This window comes from Macrotis lagotis, chromosome 2, assembly GCF_037893015.1.
Source record: "Macrotis lagotis isolate mMagLag1 chromosome 2, bilby.v1.9.chrom.fasta, whole genome shotgun sequence".
In the NCBI taxonomy this organism is placed as follows: domain Eukaryota; kingdom Metazoa; phylum Chordata; class Mammalia; order Peramelemorphia; family Peramelidae; genus Macrotis; species Macrotis lagotis.
The window spans coordinates 126,877,934-126,894,260 of record NC_133659.1 but is presented as its reverse complement, the minus strand read 5'-3'; the positions used below and the strand labels follow the sequence as shown (position 1 = coordinate 126,894,260).

The following is a 16,327-nucleotide window of genomic DNA, read 5'->3' as shown; positions in this document are numbered from 1 at the left end:
CCCTTTAGAATGTAAAGTCTTGGGTCAGCTAAGTGGCACAGTGAATAGAGCACTGGCCCTGGAGGCAGGAGGACCTGAGTTCAAATTCAAATAATAATTACCTGGCTGTATGACCTTGGGCAAATCACTTAATCCCCTACTGCCTTTTTAAAAACTTAAAAAAAAGGATGTAAGGTCTTTTAGTTGAAGGATAGTTTTATTTATCCATCTATTTATTTATTCATTTGTATTCCTAATGCCTAATATAGTATCTGTCACATAGTAGATTATTAATGTGTGTGTTCATTGATTGAAGTACAAAAAGATAAATTTAATTTGATATGAGAAAACTTCCTAACAAGTAGAACCATCTGAAATGAGGATGGCTTGCTTCAGAAAGAAGGTTCCTCCTCATTAGATGTTTAAAGTAGAGGCAGAATGACCACTTGTATGCAATATTATAGAAGGGATTCTCATTCATTCGTAGGTTGCACTAGATGGCCTTTCTTTTTTTTTATATTTTATATTTATTTATTGTCTAATTTTTTTATTCTCATTTCGTACAAATGGTTTTTTTTTTACATTAATAAAATATACTTGTTTACAAGTAAACAAAATACCCTTCCCCCCATGAACATAGATAGACTTGCTTGGGCGAAAAAAGTAAAGGGGAGAGAAAAAAATTAAAATAAAAAAATAATAGTAATAATTATAGGTATGGCCAGGTGGCGCAATGGACGAAGCACCAGCCCTGGAGCCACGAGCACCCGAGTCCATATCCAGCCTCGTAAACCCAATAATCACCCAGCCATGTGACATGCAAGCCACCTGATCCCTACTGCCCTGCAAAAACCAAAAAGAAGAAAAAAAAAGACCCAAAATAAAATAAAATAGTAATAATAGTAGGGGTGGCTGGGTGGCAGACAGAGCATTGGCCCTTGAGCCAGGAGCACCTGGGTCCGAATCCGGCCTCAGACACCCAAAGATCATTCTGCTCTGTGGCTCCAGGCAGGCCACCCAGCCCCACTTGCCCTGCACCCTCCCCCAAATAATAATAACAAAAAATGTGCTTCAGTCTTTGTTCCAACACCATCAACTCTGTCGTGAGTGGATCACATTCTTTATGATAAGTCCATCACAAAAGTTACTTCCATATTTTTCCAACGTTGCCATTGCTGATCGCAACTCCCTCCTTTCTTATTTCTCCACTACTGTGTACTATATTTTCTCTCTCCTTTCACTCTGACTCTGCTGTAGGGTCGCTGAGTGGCGCAGCAGACAGATCCCTGGTCCTGGTGCCAAGAAGCCCTGAGCCCCCATACCACCCCTTAGGCCCAGAATCCATTCAGATATAACACATTTTCTTTTTTACTTCTTGCAGGCCATCCAATTCCAGCCCCTTGCAAGAAGTAAAAAAGAAAATGTGTTATATCTGAACACTGTCCCCTCATGGTCCATCCTCTCCTCCTTTATTCACATCCCCACCCCTTCCCCCTGCTCCCCCCTCCTTCTTACTCCAGATGTCTATACCCCATTAAGTATATTTGCTGTTTCCTCTCCTAGCCATCTCTGATGAGAGCAAAGTTTCCCTCATTCCCCCTTGCCTCCCCCCCTTCCATATCATTGCAATAGTTCATTGTAATAAAAAAAATCTTATGTGAAATATCTTGGACTATTCCCCCTCTCCTTTTTCTTTCTCCCTTTCCATTTCCCTTTTTTTTTCCTATTGACTCCATTTTTACACCATATTTTATCTTCAAATTCAGCTTTCTCCTGTGCTTCAACTATAAAAGCTCCCTCTACCTGCTCTATTAACTGAGATGGTTCATATGAATATTATCAGTATCATTTTTCTATACATGCAGTTCATCCTCATTAAGTCCCTCATATTTCCCCCCTCTCCTCCAATCTCCATGCTTCACCTGAGTCCTGTATCTGAAGATCAAACCTTCTGTTCAGCTCTGGCCATTCCAAAAGGAACCTTTGAAATTCCCCTGGTTCACTGAAAGTCCATCTTTTTCCCTGGAAGAGGACATTCAGCCTTGCTGGGTAGTTCATTCTTGGCTGCATTCTAAGCTCTTTTGCTTTCCGGTATATTGAGCCCTACGAGCTTCCAATGTAGATGCTGCTAAATCCTGAGTGATCCTGACTGCAGCTCCACGATATTTGAATTGTGTCCTTCTGGCTGCTTGTAATATTTTCTCTTTGACTTGGGAGTTCTGGAACTTGGCTATAATATTCCTAGGGGTTGGTTTTTTGGGATCTCTTTCTGGGGGGGGATCGGTGGATTCTCTCCATTTCTATTTTGCCCTCTGCTTCTAGAATATCAGGGCAATTTTCCTGTAGTAATTCTTTGAAAATGATGTCAAGGCTCTTTTCCTGATCATGACTTTCAGGTATTCCAATAATTTTCAAATTATCTTTCCTAAGTCTGTTTTCCATATCATTTCCATATTGCTTTTTCAATGAGATATTTTACATTTTCTTCTAATTTTTCATTTTTTTGGTTTTGAAGTATTGATTCCTGATTTCTGGTAAATTCATCAATCTCCCTGAATTCTATTCTTTGTCTGAAGGATTTGTTCTCCTCAGAGAGTTTTCTTATCTCTTTTTCCATCTGGCCAATTTTGCTTTTTTAAAGCATTCTTCTCCTCAATAACTTTTTGAACTATTTTATCCATTTGACCTAAGCTGTTTTTTAGCATGCTATTTTCTTCAGCATTTTTTTGGATTTCCTTGACTAAGCTGCTGACTTCATTTTCATGTTTTTCCTGCATCTCTCTCCTTTCTTTTCCCAGTTTTTCTTCCAACTCCCTCATTTGATTTTCAAAGTCTTTTTTGAGCTCTATCATAGCCTGACCCCAATTTCTGTTCTTTTTGGAGTCTTTAGATGTAGGAGCTTGCGTTTCCTCATCTTCAGACTGAGTATTTTGATCCTTTTTGGGCTCATTTGTAAAATATTTCTCAATGATCTTCCTCTTATTTCTTTGCTTGTTCATTTTCCCAGCCTAAGCCTGTTTTTTGGGGGTGCTTCCTGAGCTTTTGGGACACTCCCACAAGGGTCTCAGTGTGTGAGGCTCTGTCCTCCCTCCTGGTCTGTGAATGAACATAAGCGCCCCCCTCTGCCACGGGGCCGAGGTGGGGGGGGCCCCTGTTGTTCTGTGGGGGGGCCTAGACTGTGATCAGGATCTGAATGTGGTCAGAGCCCCAGAACCCTGTTCCAGGGGCAGAGGACAGAGCTCAGCAGTCTTTCTCTCTTCACTCCCCTCCCTCAGCTCAATGGGCTCATGCCCTGGGGGCTCCTGCTTACGGCTCTGCCTGCTTCTGTTTCCTGGACTGTGTGCCCTGAGGGCTGGGCTCCACGTGCTCGCTGTGGCAGAGGTCCCCAGCTGTTCCCTCGCTGCTGTGACCGCAGCTCCTAGCGCCCTGAGGCTGCCTCCTGGAGGCTGAAGTTCTTTGGCTCTGGTGGGCTACCCCTCTGCCCGGCCGCCCCTCCGACCCCAGGGAGCAGAGCCTTTCTGCTCTTTTCCAGGTTACCTTGAGTAGGAGAACTGCCTCACTGGGTCCCTTTGTGGGTTCTGTCTCTCGAAAGTTTAGTTAGAGTCCTTAGTTTATGAGTTTTCATCAGAGAGCTCCTAAGACTCGATCCCTTCACGTCGCCATCTTGGCTCCGCCTAGATGGCCTTTCTAGTCCTAAGATTCTGTGCTTTTCATATGAAAATAATCCTGCACAGTGGACATATGGATCTCTAAAATATAAGGTTTTGCTTTTCATCTAGTCGACTTATGGCTTTGCAGGAAGATGAGAGAACAAATACATGGAAAAAACAAGACATCTGCATTGGGAACACTAAAGCCTGTGCCTTCCCAGGATTGATCAGTACCTACAGCAAGTTCATTATTTCCTTTGCTGAAGATGAAGCAGGTAAGCTCCATTTATCAGAACTCTCTGGCTGCTACAGTACCAGGGACAGAGAGCTCTGCAGTTTAGATGATTCCTCTGCATTCATTTACTTAGTGAAACTTGCATCTGATTTTGTCTTTCCCCAAGCCCTAAATTCCTCTACTGTTGAGAGCTTCCATTTGCTCTCTCTTCTCTTTTCTCTTCCTCTTCTCCACTGGAGTTTGCTTTAGGTACTCCAATCTGATGACTTGGTAGGGAATTCCTAACCTCTTCAATTTCCTTACATTTGGAGCAATAGGGTAGACATTTCAATTTCATCTTTTTAATTCCAGAATCTAGCACATGGCAGCCTCTCAAAAAGGCTTGTTGATTGACTGATGAAACAAAAATGTCAGCACTTTTTGAAGTACTCCAGCAAACTACCCAACCAATTTTCAAAGCTAGAAGTTTGAGGTGAACATTTTGTAGCATTTAGTTGGAAAACTAAACATTTTGACAGGAAAAAAGCCATTGAGTTCCAAACGGAAAACCCAAACATATGAAAAATAAGAGGGACTACAGGTTGGCAACCTGATGATTAATCAATGCAGGACAGATGATCTAAAATGTCACAGGCTGCCTGTTGGTAAATCTCTCCCTGAGTACCCCAGAGACAAGGACCGCTTGTCTGACTGGGGCATCTGTGGGCTGCTGTCTGTTCCATGGCTCAAGTGCTTAAGCCAACATTCTGACTTTGGTTGTGCTTACAGATGAGTCTTAGGGGGAAAACAAACTATCTTTGCAGACATAGGTAAAGAAAAACATCTTTGGCTGGGGTTTGGTGGAGAGGATTCCCCAGGCTTGTTTACCAAGCCAGAGTAGACCTAGGGAATTTCTGATGAAAACTTGTTCTCAGTGGGGAATTTTTCAAGTTTGGAACTTCCCACAAGAGAAGAGATAATAAACCAGACCATCACTCATAGTAAGCACCATCTCTCTTACCTCCTTGGCTAGTACCATGATCCATAATCCAGACAAGACTGACAAGGGCAGGTTTAACTCAATATATGTGTGTATGGGAGGGAGGGGCAAGGGTGCAGTAAGGAGCAGAACCTCAGGGAATTTACTTTTACCTACTTCCACATCAATACGTTATTTAAAACATAACATTTCCCAAGCCTTACTAGTCTGTGAACATTTTAATTTATATTATTTATAAATATAACATAGAAATATGTTTAATATATTCATTAATATAAATATGCTTTTTTATAGATTTATATATTCCAAAATAAATTTATTAAAGACATTAATGTATAATATGTTGTAAAATATTCTTGTGTTTAATATATTAATTTTATTTAATGAATAGATTTATAAAAACATTAATAAATATGTGTTTATTATATTCGTATATTACATATAATATAAATAAATATATCATTGTAAGAAAGGCAGTTTGGAGTAAAGGGGAGAGAAAGACAGAGAGACAAAGATACTTGATATTTGGGGAAACTTCCTTATTACTTGAGCTTTCCAAAATGTGTTCCCTGTGGAGATGACAGAATTTTTTCCTCACAGGCAGAGGCCAAATGACTTCTTCTTGTGTATATACAAAGGATTATTGATTTAGGAACAGGTTGATCTAGATGGCCTCTGAGTTCTTTCCAACTCACAGTTCCATCTCTACCTTTCTGACTTTACAGGGGTAAGCTAGGAAGCACATGGATCAAACTGGGTAGCATAGTGGACAGAGCAGGAGGAATTTAAAGTTTGGGATGCCTAGGTTCAAATCCTGTTTCAGACACTTACTAGCTGTGTGTCTTTGAGCAAGTCCCTTAACTTCCATGAGCCTCAATTTTCTCATCTGCAAAATAAGGACAATGCAAACACCTACCAAATCAAATCTAAAATGCTGTGTAAACCTAAAAGTGTCATAAGAAATGCTAGTTATTCTTATTATTATTACTTCATAGGATATACTTTCAAGATCTTTGTTTTAAACAATCTGCGTTACTAGACTTTCCCTGGACATGATGCTCCTGCTTCATTGGCAGAACTTGTCCAAGGCTCTCTCTGCATTCCCCCCCACCTCTTAGAATCCTTATCTTCCTTGTAAGCTCAACTCAGAAGCATGCCTCCAGGAAGTTTTCTGTGATTGTCTCCTCTCCATCAGCCTCAGCTGCTAATATTTATTCTCATTCTTCTCAGTTTTCCTTATGCTTATATTTATATTTTTGGGTTCTCTACTCTAACCCTAGTGGAAGGCAAGCTCCTTGTTGGCAGCTAGGTGATACAGTGAATAATGCACTGGGCCTGGAGTCAGGAAGTCACATAATCTCTGTAATTGTAAAATGGGAATAATAATTAATAGCCCCTTACCTCCCAGGGTTTCTGTGAGAATCAAATGAGATAATACTGGTAAAAGATAGTGCTAGGGGCAAGGAAGACCCTTTATAAATGCTGACTATTGAGAGAGGGACTGTTTTTTTTATTTCTTTGTTTATTGTTTTTTATAGGTGCTGCCAAAAAGTTTATTGAATTGAACTGTAGTAAATTGAAATTCAATACAACATTTCTGAGAATAGATGATATTTGTCCTTACTTTCTTCTCCAAAGCCTTCTGAGTCCAGTGGGCAAATATGAATCAGGACCACTAGAGATGGCCCCGGATATGAGGCAATCAGGGTTAAAAGTAAGTTACCCAAGGTCACACAGCTAGCAAGTGTCAAGTGTCTTGAGACCGGATTTGAACCCTGGTCTTCCTGACTCCAAGGTCAGTGCTCTATCCACTGCACAATCTATAGGAGTGGCTAGGTGGTGTAGTAGATAAAGCACTGGCCTTGGAGTCAGGAGTACCTGGGTTCAAATTTGGGTCTCAGACACTTAATAATTACCTAGCTGTGTGGCCTGGGGCAAGCCACTTAACCCCATTTGCCTTGCAAAAACCTAAAAAAAAAACCCCACAAAAAACCCCAACAACAATCTAGCTGCCTTTAGGAATAGAAAGGTCTTCAAGGAAGGGCTAAAAGACTTAGTTTGGGTCTTGTTTTCTCAACTACTGAATAATGATTCTGCCTCAATCCTGAGACTTGTGATAATTAGCTTAGTTTTAGTTTCTGTGTTTACATATTGGACCTCTTATATGTTCTATGCAATCCCTGCAAGATGTCTTGGGTTATTTAGTTCTGATCTGAATCCTGAAGTCTTGTCTTTTTTTTTTTTTGTTATTTAGGAGAGCTGTATTTTCTGTCCACCTCTTATCCAAGTGCCTTTGCACCACATGGATCCATCTACAAATTTGTTGACCCTTCAAGGTAAGAACTCTTATCTCTTTTGGGGAATTTATCTGCCTAGAGATCCCAAGATATTTACAGAGAATCATTTCTCCCACCTAGGGCCTTTTGACTGGAGGTCAATAAATCTGGCTGCTAGGTCAGAAAATATATAAAGTCTAATTAGCATCAGCAAATGGGCACATTGTCAGGTTAGAAATTCCAAAGAACTGTAAATTTGGTGAGCTGCTTAGCTATTTTCCTTATTTTGGAAGGCTGAGTAAAAGGGACAGGATGTTGGGTGATTTAGAGACAACTTGATTTTGGAGTAACAGGTGTCATCCAGGATCAGGTTTCTAGGGGTATTCCTGTATTTAATTTTTAGATCATCTTGGTGGGCTTGGGGGTCTCTAGTTAATTTCCTTCTAATATTTAGGTCTAAGATAAGTAGAGGTTTACCTTTGAGATGGAATCAAACTGATAGTTTTTTAATTTATACAACCTTGAAGACTATTGTTTCTGGGAAGTTTTCCCAAACTCACAGCACACAGATTTTGTACATTTGTTACACATTTCCTTGAAAAGCAATGGTTTTGGAGTCAGAGGGTCTGAGTTCAAATCCAATGTAATACTATTTGTGTGACTTTGAGCAAGTCACATACCCTCTCTTGGCTTCAATTTCTTCATCTGTGATGTGAGAAATTGCACCAGATGATCTATTAAGCCCCTTCAAACTTTAAATCTATGATGCCAAAATTTGTTCAGATTCATAGCTGAATTTTTGCTCTAAACTGAACTGAGGGTTGAACAAATTCAAATCTAGAACAATGCTTCTCTAGGAACTTTGTAAACTGGAAAGTATGACTGAACTAGAGAGATGGAACTAACTGGTCTCAACTGGGTTATAATGGACTGGTTTAGGTTCTGGAACCCCTGACCTTTGACAAGCTTCTGGGACTCTCCTCCTCAAGATTTTCCTTTCTGATCTCCTCAACAGAAAAGCAAAAGTTACCTCTTGGTTATCCTTGCATTCTATAGAGAAATGCTTATTTCTTCACTTGGGAGGTTAGGAGGGCTGGTACCATTTGTGGCAGATGAACCAGTTGCATTCAAGCTTCACTCACCCTTCCAATTGTAGAAAACTGGCAGTCCTCATATAACCTTCCTTTTGGCAAATTAGGGTTCTTGGCTTATTTTTTTAATTAAATTTTTTTATTATTATAAACTTTACACTCTCAACAAATAAGCAGTTGGATTTATTTTTTCTCCAAGAAGTTCTTGGAAGAGATCTGCAGGGTTTAGTGCCCCCAGCTAGGTGGTGTAGGAGAAGGCAGCATCTCAGACTCTATTTGGAGAGATCTTGTGGTCCTCTGGGATTACAAGGTATCCCCACCCATTTGAATTGCTATTTTTCTATTATTCCTGAGCTTCTGTTCTCTAAATCCACATCTCTACTCTCACCCTGGGAGTCTGCAAAGAATTATGGAAAGGATTCTTCTTTCACTCAGCAGCCAGAACTATGAATGATTTAAATATCAGGAAATTGGGCTGCCCTGGACTGGTAGCCCTAATTCTGTCCCACTAACTAGGTAGTATTGATGACTACCTTTACTTTCTACTCTTATTATAAATTTCTATGTTCATTGGGATAAATTTACAAAGTTATTCCAAGAGTTATGACAAGATGTAAATCAAGAAACAGATGTAAAGTTCCTTTGCCCATTCTTACTGGTTCATTAACTAAGGCTCTTAGACCAGCCCTAGTTACCAAGGATAGAGTAGTTCTTTCCCCATTAGAAAATCAATGAATAAATCAGTAATCAATAAAAATTTATTAAGTTCCTACTATGTTCTAGTTATAGCATTAAATGATTGTAATATATGATAGAAAAAATGAAACAATCTTTCCCCACAAGGATCTCATATTCAAAAAGAACTTGGTTTTTTGTTTGTTTGTTTTGGTGGGGTGAACTAACTTGAAGTGAGAAACTAGACAATTCTAGCCAGAGGAGGGGGTGGGGAAGAAGTTTAATTTTTTTTAGCCTAGGGGTTAAGCTCCAAGCCACTTCCTCCTCCCTCCTTCATGGGATGTTCCAGGAGAGAACCTCAATTTTTTGCACTCTTTTTCTGAGTTTTTTAAAATGACTTAGGAACCAGTTATATTAATAATGTACATTTAAATACTCTTAAGTTAACAAAGTTTGTACATCCATTTTTATTTGAGTATCACAACAGTCTGTGAAGTAGGCAGTAGTCTTATTCTGATTTTTGTTTTTTGTTTGTCTTTCATTCTTGAAGAGGACTTTGGCATCAAGGAGGTGATGCCATAACATACAAATGAATTGGATTTAAGTGAGGGGGGCTGTACAAAGTCATCAATCTCACTTTCTCCTCTGGAGTCATCTGGGTCCAGGGGCTACATATGGATCTAGAGAACTGAACCTGGTTCTAATTGCTGGGACACCCGAGGTAACACCCATTCAGTGATTAAGGCAAAAAATAAGAAAATGAGACAAAGAATGACCTCTTTAACCTAGTTAAAAAAAAATCTAGGAGGGGAAGACCTTTGTTTCTGTAAAGTGAAAAACAGGTTGTTAATAAATATCATATTAGGAAATTTGGCCAGAGCAGTATGCATTTAAGGTACAAATTATTGTTACCTTAATTTTACCTAGAGAGCAACTAAAATTACTTAAAACTTTAGATAAGGAAACAAGTTCAGAGAAGTTAAATGACTTGTTCATGATCACAAAGTAGGTGTCAGTGGTAAGAGTTGAATCCAGTTCTCAGAATGATTTAGTAAGTAGAAATGTTAAAACCCTATTCAAGGGTTGTCCAGAGTGTAGTCATTAAAATGTTGGTCTTGGAGTCAGGGAAGCCTGACTCTATATTCTGCCTCTAATAGTTATTAGCTGTGGGACCTTGGGCATATTATTTAACCACTCAGCCTCAGTTTCTTTATCTGTTAAATGGTGGGGTAAGCTAACTTTAAGGTCAATGCCAGCTCCAATACACGGTTCTCAAAACATCTGTTTCAAGGCTATAAGTAAACACCAATAGAACCTAGAAATAATTTTAATTTTTTTTTTTCAGTAATTACCCAATCTCTTCTGCTGGTTCTCCCCATTAATTTCCCCTTGGTAATTCAGAATTGACTTAATCAACAAGTATTTTCCAAGTCTCCTAATACTGGAAGCTAATTGAGCTCACATTCCAATGGAAGAGATTCAAATATGTAAAATAAATATAGATAGTATACATATGAAGTGAACATACAAAGTAGTTAAAGTCAAGGTAGTTTAGGAGGGAAGGCACTGGGAGGGAATCTAAAAAGACTGCTTGCAGAAGGCATGGTTTGAGTTGACCTCTTAAAGAGCTGGACCTGATGGGAGGAGGTAAGGCCAGACATGGCCAGTGCTTTAGTCCAGATTTGGGAGTTGTGGTGGCATGGGTAAAAGAACAGAGAGGAAGGGGCAGCTAGGTGGCTTAGTGAATAAAGCACCCGCCCTGGAGTCAGGCAAATCCAGTCTCAGACACTTAATAATTACCTAGCTGTGTGGCCTTGCGTAAGCCACTTTAACCTTGTTTGCCTTGCAAAAAAAAAAACACCTTAAAAAAAAAAAAGAACAGAGAGGAGGCCAGTCTGGCTGCAGCAGAGGAGGAATATTGTGGATCCAATAAGGTTGGAAATAGAGGTTGTGAAGGGCTTTAAATGCTCAGCAGAGGGTTTTGTTTTTTATCCTAGATCAAGAAGCAATAGGAAACCACTAGATTTCCCGGGTGGCTACTGGTGGCCTGACTCTCCAAAGGCCTTTTTCCAGTTAAGTGTACTCAAGTTCTCCTTTGTTTTACAGGCGAGCTCCCCCAGGCAAATGCAAATACAAACCAACACCGGTCAGAACCAAGAGCCAGCTGATCCCCTTCAGGCCACTTGCCAGTGAGTTTGTCTCTGAATTTCATAGTTTGGGCACCTGAGGGGTCACAAGAGCCCTGGGAGTTGTTCTGCCTTCCATTTCAGGGGTTATGTTTTCCCTATGGAATCATAAATTTGTTGAGCATGAGTCCAAAGCATGGAGCCATTCTATGACATTTTTGGCTTCTCAGGATGCCCCCTCTCCCACCCCCATGGAAACTCAGTGTTTTATGTAGTATATGGGAATTGGATTTGGGGTTAGGAAGATATGGGTTGGAATTCTGCCTTGGACATTTACAAGTTCTGCAACTTTGGGCAAGTTGATTGACCTCTCTGTGCCTCAGTCTCCTCATCTATAAAATTATAGGATGGGACTTGCTTTTTAAGTTTTCTTCCAGCTCTATGTCAGTAGGTTTGTGGTCCTTTGAACTCACTTAACAGTCAAGACAATGCTACCCATCACTTTTGTACAGCTCTAAAATATGAGGAAATTGTTTTTCCTCAATTTGAGTCAAAATCTACCTCCTGCTACCTTCCACTCCTCAGTGTCCAAGCAAAAAATCAAATCTCCCTTCCATATTAAAGCCCTTTATAAACCAAAGTTAGCTATCCTATGTCTTCCCCACCTCCCCAAGTCTAAATCCCCTCTAAGGCTACACATCCCCATTCTTTGAAATGATCCTTCTAGGGCTTACTCTCCAGTCTGGGCCTTATCCTGGTACCCTCTTTTAAATAATAATAACTGACCTATGTAACTCTTCAAAGCTTACAAAACACTTGCATTATCTCTTTTGAGCTTCATAATGATATTTTGATATCATCGCCCCATTTTTACAGATGAGAAAATTGCGTCTCACAGAACTGCAATGACTTCTGTATGGTCACATGATTACTTCCTGTCAGTGGTAGAATTTGAACTCAGCGCAATATTAATTTTTCTATACTACTTGTCAATAATGTTTCATAAAGGTCACTGATATAGGAATATTATATATCTATGTATATATATCTGCATATATATAATAATTATGTCTTATAATCATTGATTTAATATCTTAGAATGTTAGTTGTAACCCTTTAATTTGTCCTTAGAAGCTAGCTTGTCATCTTTCTAGCATCTTGATGGGACCTTGTTTTTATTGTTATCCTTTTCTGCTATAAATATCATCTGGCAGATCATAAGCTCCTTGAAGGCAGGTATTGTTTCATTTTTGGTTTTATGTCCTTAGTGCCTGACAGATAACCTGGTCTATAAAGAATGCTTGTTTGATGAAAGAGTAGGAATCCTATGTTCATTCATGAATTCATTTATTCACTGAATGGTGATTTATTAAGCACCTACAATAACTAAAAACATTTGTACTTTTTGTCTTATTATTTATACATTTTTAAAAATACTAAAAATTCAAATAAATTATTTGCAAAAATTTAAAATATATTTTTGATAACAAGGAGAAATAACAGAAACTTTCCAGGGTCACCTCTTCCTGTGAGTATCCCAATAGCTAGGATGCTCTCTATTAAAGGATTTGGGATAACTGATCTAATAAGAATTGTTATGTAGAGAATGGAAACCCTTGTGACTTTCATAGGTAATAAAGGCTTTACTAGAATCAGAGCTTTGAGTAATTTCAATTTTCCTTTACTTATATATCTTATATATACAAATTATTGTTTTTTAGAGACTGTGTTAGAGCTGCTAAAAGAAGAGTCAGAAAAAGCTGCTAGAAAATTGGCCAAAGCAACATCAGCTTCTAGTCCTCGAAACAGGGGCTCTTCTAAGAAGCCAGTTTCCCCTAAAGGCACTCAGAAATTGCTTGCCAGGCCCAGGCCCAGGCCCAGGCCCAGGAAGAAGAGTTCTCGAGGACTTGGCAAGCGCCAGGCAAACGTCCGAAGACTGTCTACCAGACCTCAGGAGAAGAGAATTAGGGCCTTAAGAACCAAGGGCAGCCAAAATCGAGGCAGGGTTGGAAGGAGTCTTCCCTCTGCCATTTTTTATCTTGATGACCAGCAGAGGAGAATGGCCCAAGCGGAAGGGGACCCATCTCAGAAACTCTGCTCCAGTTCCAGTCCCAGCCCCAGCTCCCGCTAAATGAATAGTAATTGGAGAGCTGGGACATGGAATGGAAACCAATGTGGTTTTCCTTTTCACGTGAATGTCCTTCTCCATCGGTGGCAATTTTTCACACACCCCCATGACAACTTGAGGGCAGGGGCTATTTCATTTTTGTCTTTATATATTTAGCACATAAAGGGCATGCAATAAATGTTTTTAGCGTTCATCGAATTAAAATGTCCAGGCAAAAGTTACTTGGCACACATAACTAGGTTCTTAATGCTTGTTGAATTGGTGAATAAAGCAACATTTCCTCAAATTTCAGGTCTGGCCTTGTCTCTTCAGCAGTTAAGGAAAGCCTAAAATTCCTTGCCCAAATTCCCCTAGCTATTTTTTCCTTAGGATTCTTATTTTTAGATTCAGTTGAAGAAATTTGGATTCATTCACAAGGCTAGGAATCTTGTAGGGCAGAATGCAAAAAATCCCTGGATTAGAAGAATGGACTCCTTGCCTTCATTTCCCCATATTTTCACTCTTTAAATTCTTGTGTTCTGAACCCTTTGGGGAAAGGGAGTTTCATAAATGCATAGTATAGAACAATCCAGTCAAGATCACTCTAGATATAGTTTATATAAACTGGGAATTAACTTTAATTTCTCAAAAAATAAATGGACTCAATAAAAAAGCAAGTCATGAATGCTTTGCTTTGCTTTCTCTATACACTGGGTAATGTTTTTAGAGAAAGGGACTGAAAGATTGTCTTTAAACTGTGGAAGCTGGCTGGATAGAAGTGGTTTCTGAGTAGAGTGCCTTTCTTTTTGGATGATGAGAGCAAAGCTTACTGGTGCCAGCTATTCATGGAGGACATTAGCTCTGAAGGAAATCGTTCAAAAAAAAGAAAGCTGTGGGGGAGCCAAAATAAATGCAGCTACTTTATAGCCCCGAGGTTTGAAAAAGTACATTATGTTAAAAAAAATACTTAGATACCTATGCCTTCTCTTTCTAGACAGAAGGCTTTTGGGGGAGAAGGGAAATGGCAGATGGTATGGTTAAAGGGGTCTTAACAATTTGACAAGACCCTTATTAAGTGGGTGCAGAAAAGTTCTGCCAGTTGAAGAAGATATGACTTGGATACTTGTTGTGTATTGGCACCTGAAGATCAGAAAGTGTTTTCCGATACTGGTTAATATCCATCTTTTGCAGGATGCCTTTCCTAAAACATGGATGCCAAGTGGTAGAGAGATGTTAGTAGGCCCATTTCTCTGAGGCATTCCAAGTATGGCCCTTGAGAGAAAGTTTTCACTAATTGGTCTGGAGAACTTTAGTTTTCTATGTGATGTGTATAGAGGTTTCATGAGAAAACTCCTTGTGGGGTGGCTACATGGTGCAGTGGATAAAGCCCTGGAGGCAGGAGGACCTGAGTTCAAATGTGACCTCAGACACTTAATAATTACCTAGTTGTGTGACTTTGGGCAAATCACTTAACCCCATTGCCTTCCAAAAAAAAACAAACTAAAAAAAATAAAAGTTCATTACTAGTGATATCCCTTACACACACACACACACATATACATATCTCCCACATTAAATTATGCATATATTGAATTTAGGAGTGTGAAAATACCTTAATTTCCTCTTTTCCTCTGCATTTCATTTTTAGAATCAGAACAACAGTTATAGTTCTCTCACTTTATTTCAGGACCAGGATTAATTTCATGGTCAAATTAGTTTTAAGAAATCCTACTTCAGAGGTTATGTAATATTTAACAATTCTTATTAGATCAGTTATTTAATATTTACCATATTTAATAGTAGATAAGCCATGGATAGATGTCTCCTGTACAGATGGGTGAATAGATATGAATTAGGTTTCAAAGGTCCAGAGGTTCTTGGCTATCCTATTTGGTTTCCACTTCTATATACAAGGTTTTGGATCTTTCTTCATTTTAATTTTTAAAAAATTTTTTCATTAAGAACTCAGCATCAAATGAGTATTTCCCCAAACAAGGCAGCATGGAGGATCACCCATGTGCCACAAATTCACCTTGGTTTAAGAACTGCCGTTTGAACGATTCCTTCTTGTTTTAAAAACGTCTCAATGATGTTTTTTTAGAATTTCGCCCATTTTGGCGGCCCTCAAATGCGCTCGGCGCCCCTCCCGCCCTTCGCTGGGGCCCGCGCTCGGCCGCCGCCCGCGCCGGGCCTGGCTCAGTTCTCGCGGTCTTTGCGAGCTCCCGCGGGTCACAGCGCGCGCTTCCGCCGGGCCGAGGCTGCGCAGAGGCCGCGCCTCCCGCGGGGGGGCGGGCACCCAGCACCTCGCCCCGCCCCCAAGCCCGGTTGCCACGTGTCACCGCCTCCGGCGCCGCCCCTCCCGCGCTTCCGGTGGGGCGCCCGCCGCGGGGGTGAGGCGGAGGGGGTGTCTCCGGGGGCCGCCCCGAGCGAGGCTTCCAGAAAGCCAGCCTCCTGCAAAATTTAGCTTTTGAATGAAAAGGCGAGGCCCCAGCGAGGATCGAACTCGCGACCCCTGGTTTACAAGACCAGTGCTCTAACCACTGAGCTATGGAGCCGCTCAGCGTGCCTGCCGCTATAAGTGAGTGATAGGGCGCGCGGCGGCTTGCGCCTGCCCGCGACCCCGGGCCGCCCGCCGGGAGCATCCTTCCTCCGAGCGGCCCCCGAGGAGCCGCCTCCCGCCTCCAGTCCGCTGCAGTCCTCAAGCGCTTTGGGGGAACATACTGCAACCCGCCCGTCCATCCTCCACCCATAGCATTCCTTAAGTAGCTCAGGAGCAAGGGAAGATGCGCAGATTTAGAGTCCACCCCAAACGTTGCCTGGCCGGCTTCTCGTGGCCCGCTCACACACAGTCGGATGCGTAACTTGACCCTGAACTAGGGATGTCATTGTGGTCCTCTTCCAGACCAGGACGCCCAAAACGAGCGCCAAGGACCGGCTAGGCCACCATGAACACAAGACAGCCCTGGCCCTAAGGGAGCTGACATGTTCATTGGACACTGCCCAAGCACACCGGGGCAACGAGAAGGCTTGCCCTTTCCAGAGGTGGAGGAGAAAGACATGCTGTGACCGAGAAGAAAATAAACAAGAGTGAGGGTCAAAGCGCTTACCAGTCCCTGGGCTCGGATGGAGCAGGAGTAACGGCGGAGGCAGAGAGGAAAATGGGCAGGGTCCTGGGCCTGGTCCTGGGAGGGCAGGGTCCTGGTCCTGGG

General features: G+C 41.1%; 1 protein-coding gene and 1 non-coding gene across 4 annotated transcripts in view; one reads left to right on the top strand and one right to left on the bottom strand.

Moving 5' to 3' along the window:
* The window catches only part of HHIPL2 (HHIP like 2), a 41,778-nt gene extending 26,927 nt beyond the window's left edge, over positions 1 to 14,851 (top strand). For all 3 annotated transcript variants that reach the window (XM_074222729.1, XM_074222730.1, XM_074222728.1), the window contains 4 exons: positions 3,759 to 3,904; positions 7,098 to 7,179; positions 10,992 to 11,074; positions 12,733 to 14,851. In XM_074222729.1, the coding sequence (XP_074078830.1) occupies positions 3,759 to 3,904; positions 7,098 to 7,179; positions 10,992 to 11,074; positions 12,733 to 13,142 (721 nt within the window). In that variant the 3' untranslated portion in view covers positions 13,143 to 14,851. The remainder of the gene's footprint in view (positions 1 to 3,758; positions 3,905 to 7,097; positions 7,180 to 10,991; positions 11,075 to 12,732) is intronic.
* A 749-nt stretch (positions 14,852 to 15,600) lies between these two features.
* Positions 15,601 to 15,673, bottom strand: TRNAT-UGU (transfer RNA threonine (anticodon UGU)). The gene has a single exon. It is a non-coding gene; the product is annotated as a tRNA-Thr (tRNA).
* Positions 15,674 to 16,327: the final 654 nt, after the last annotated feature.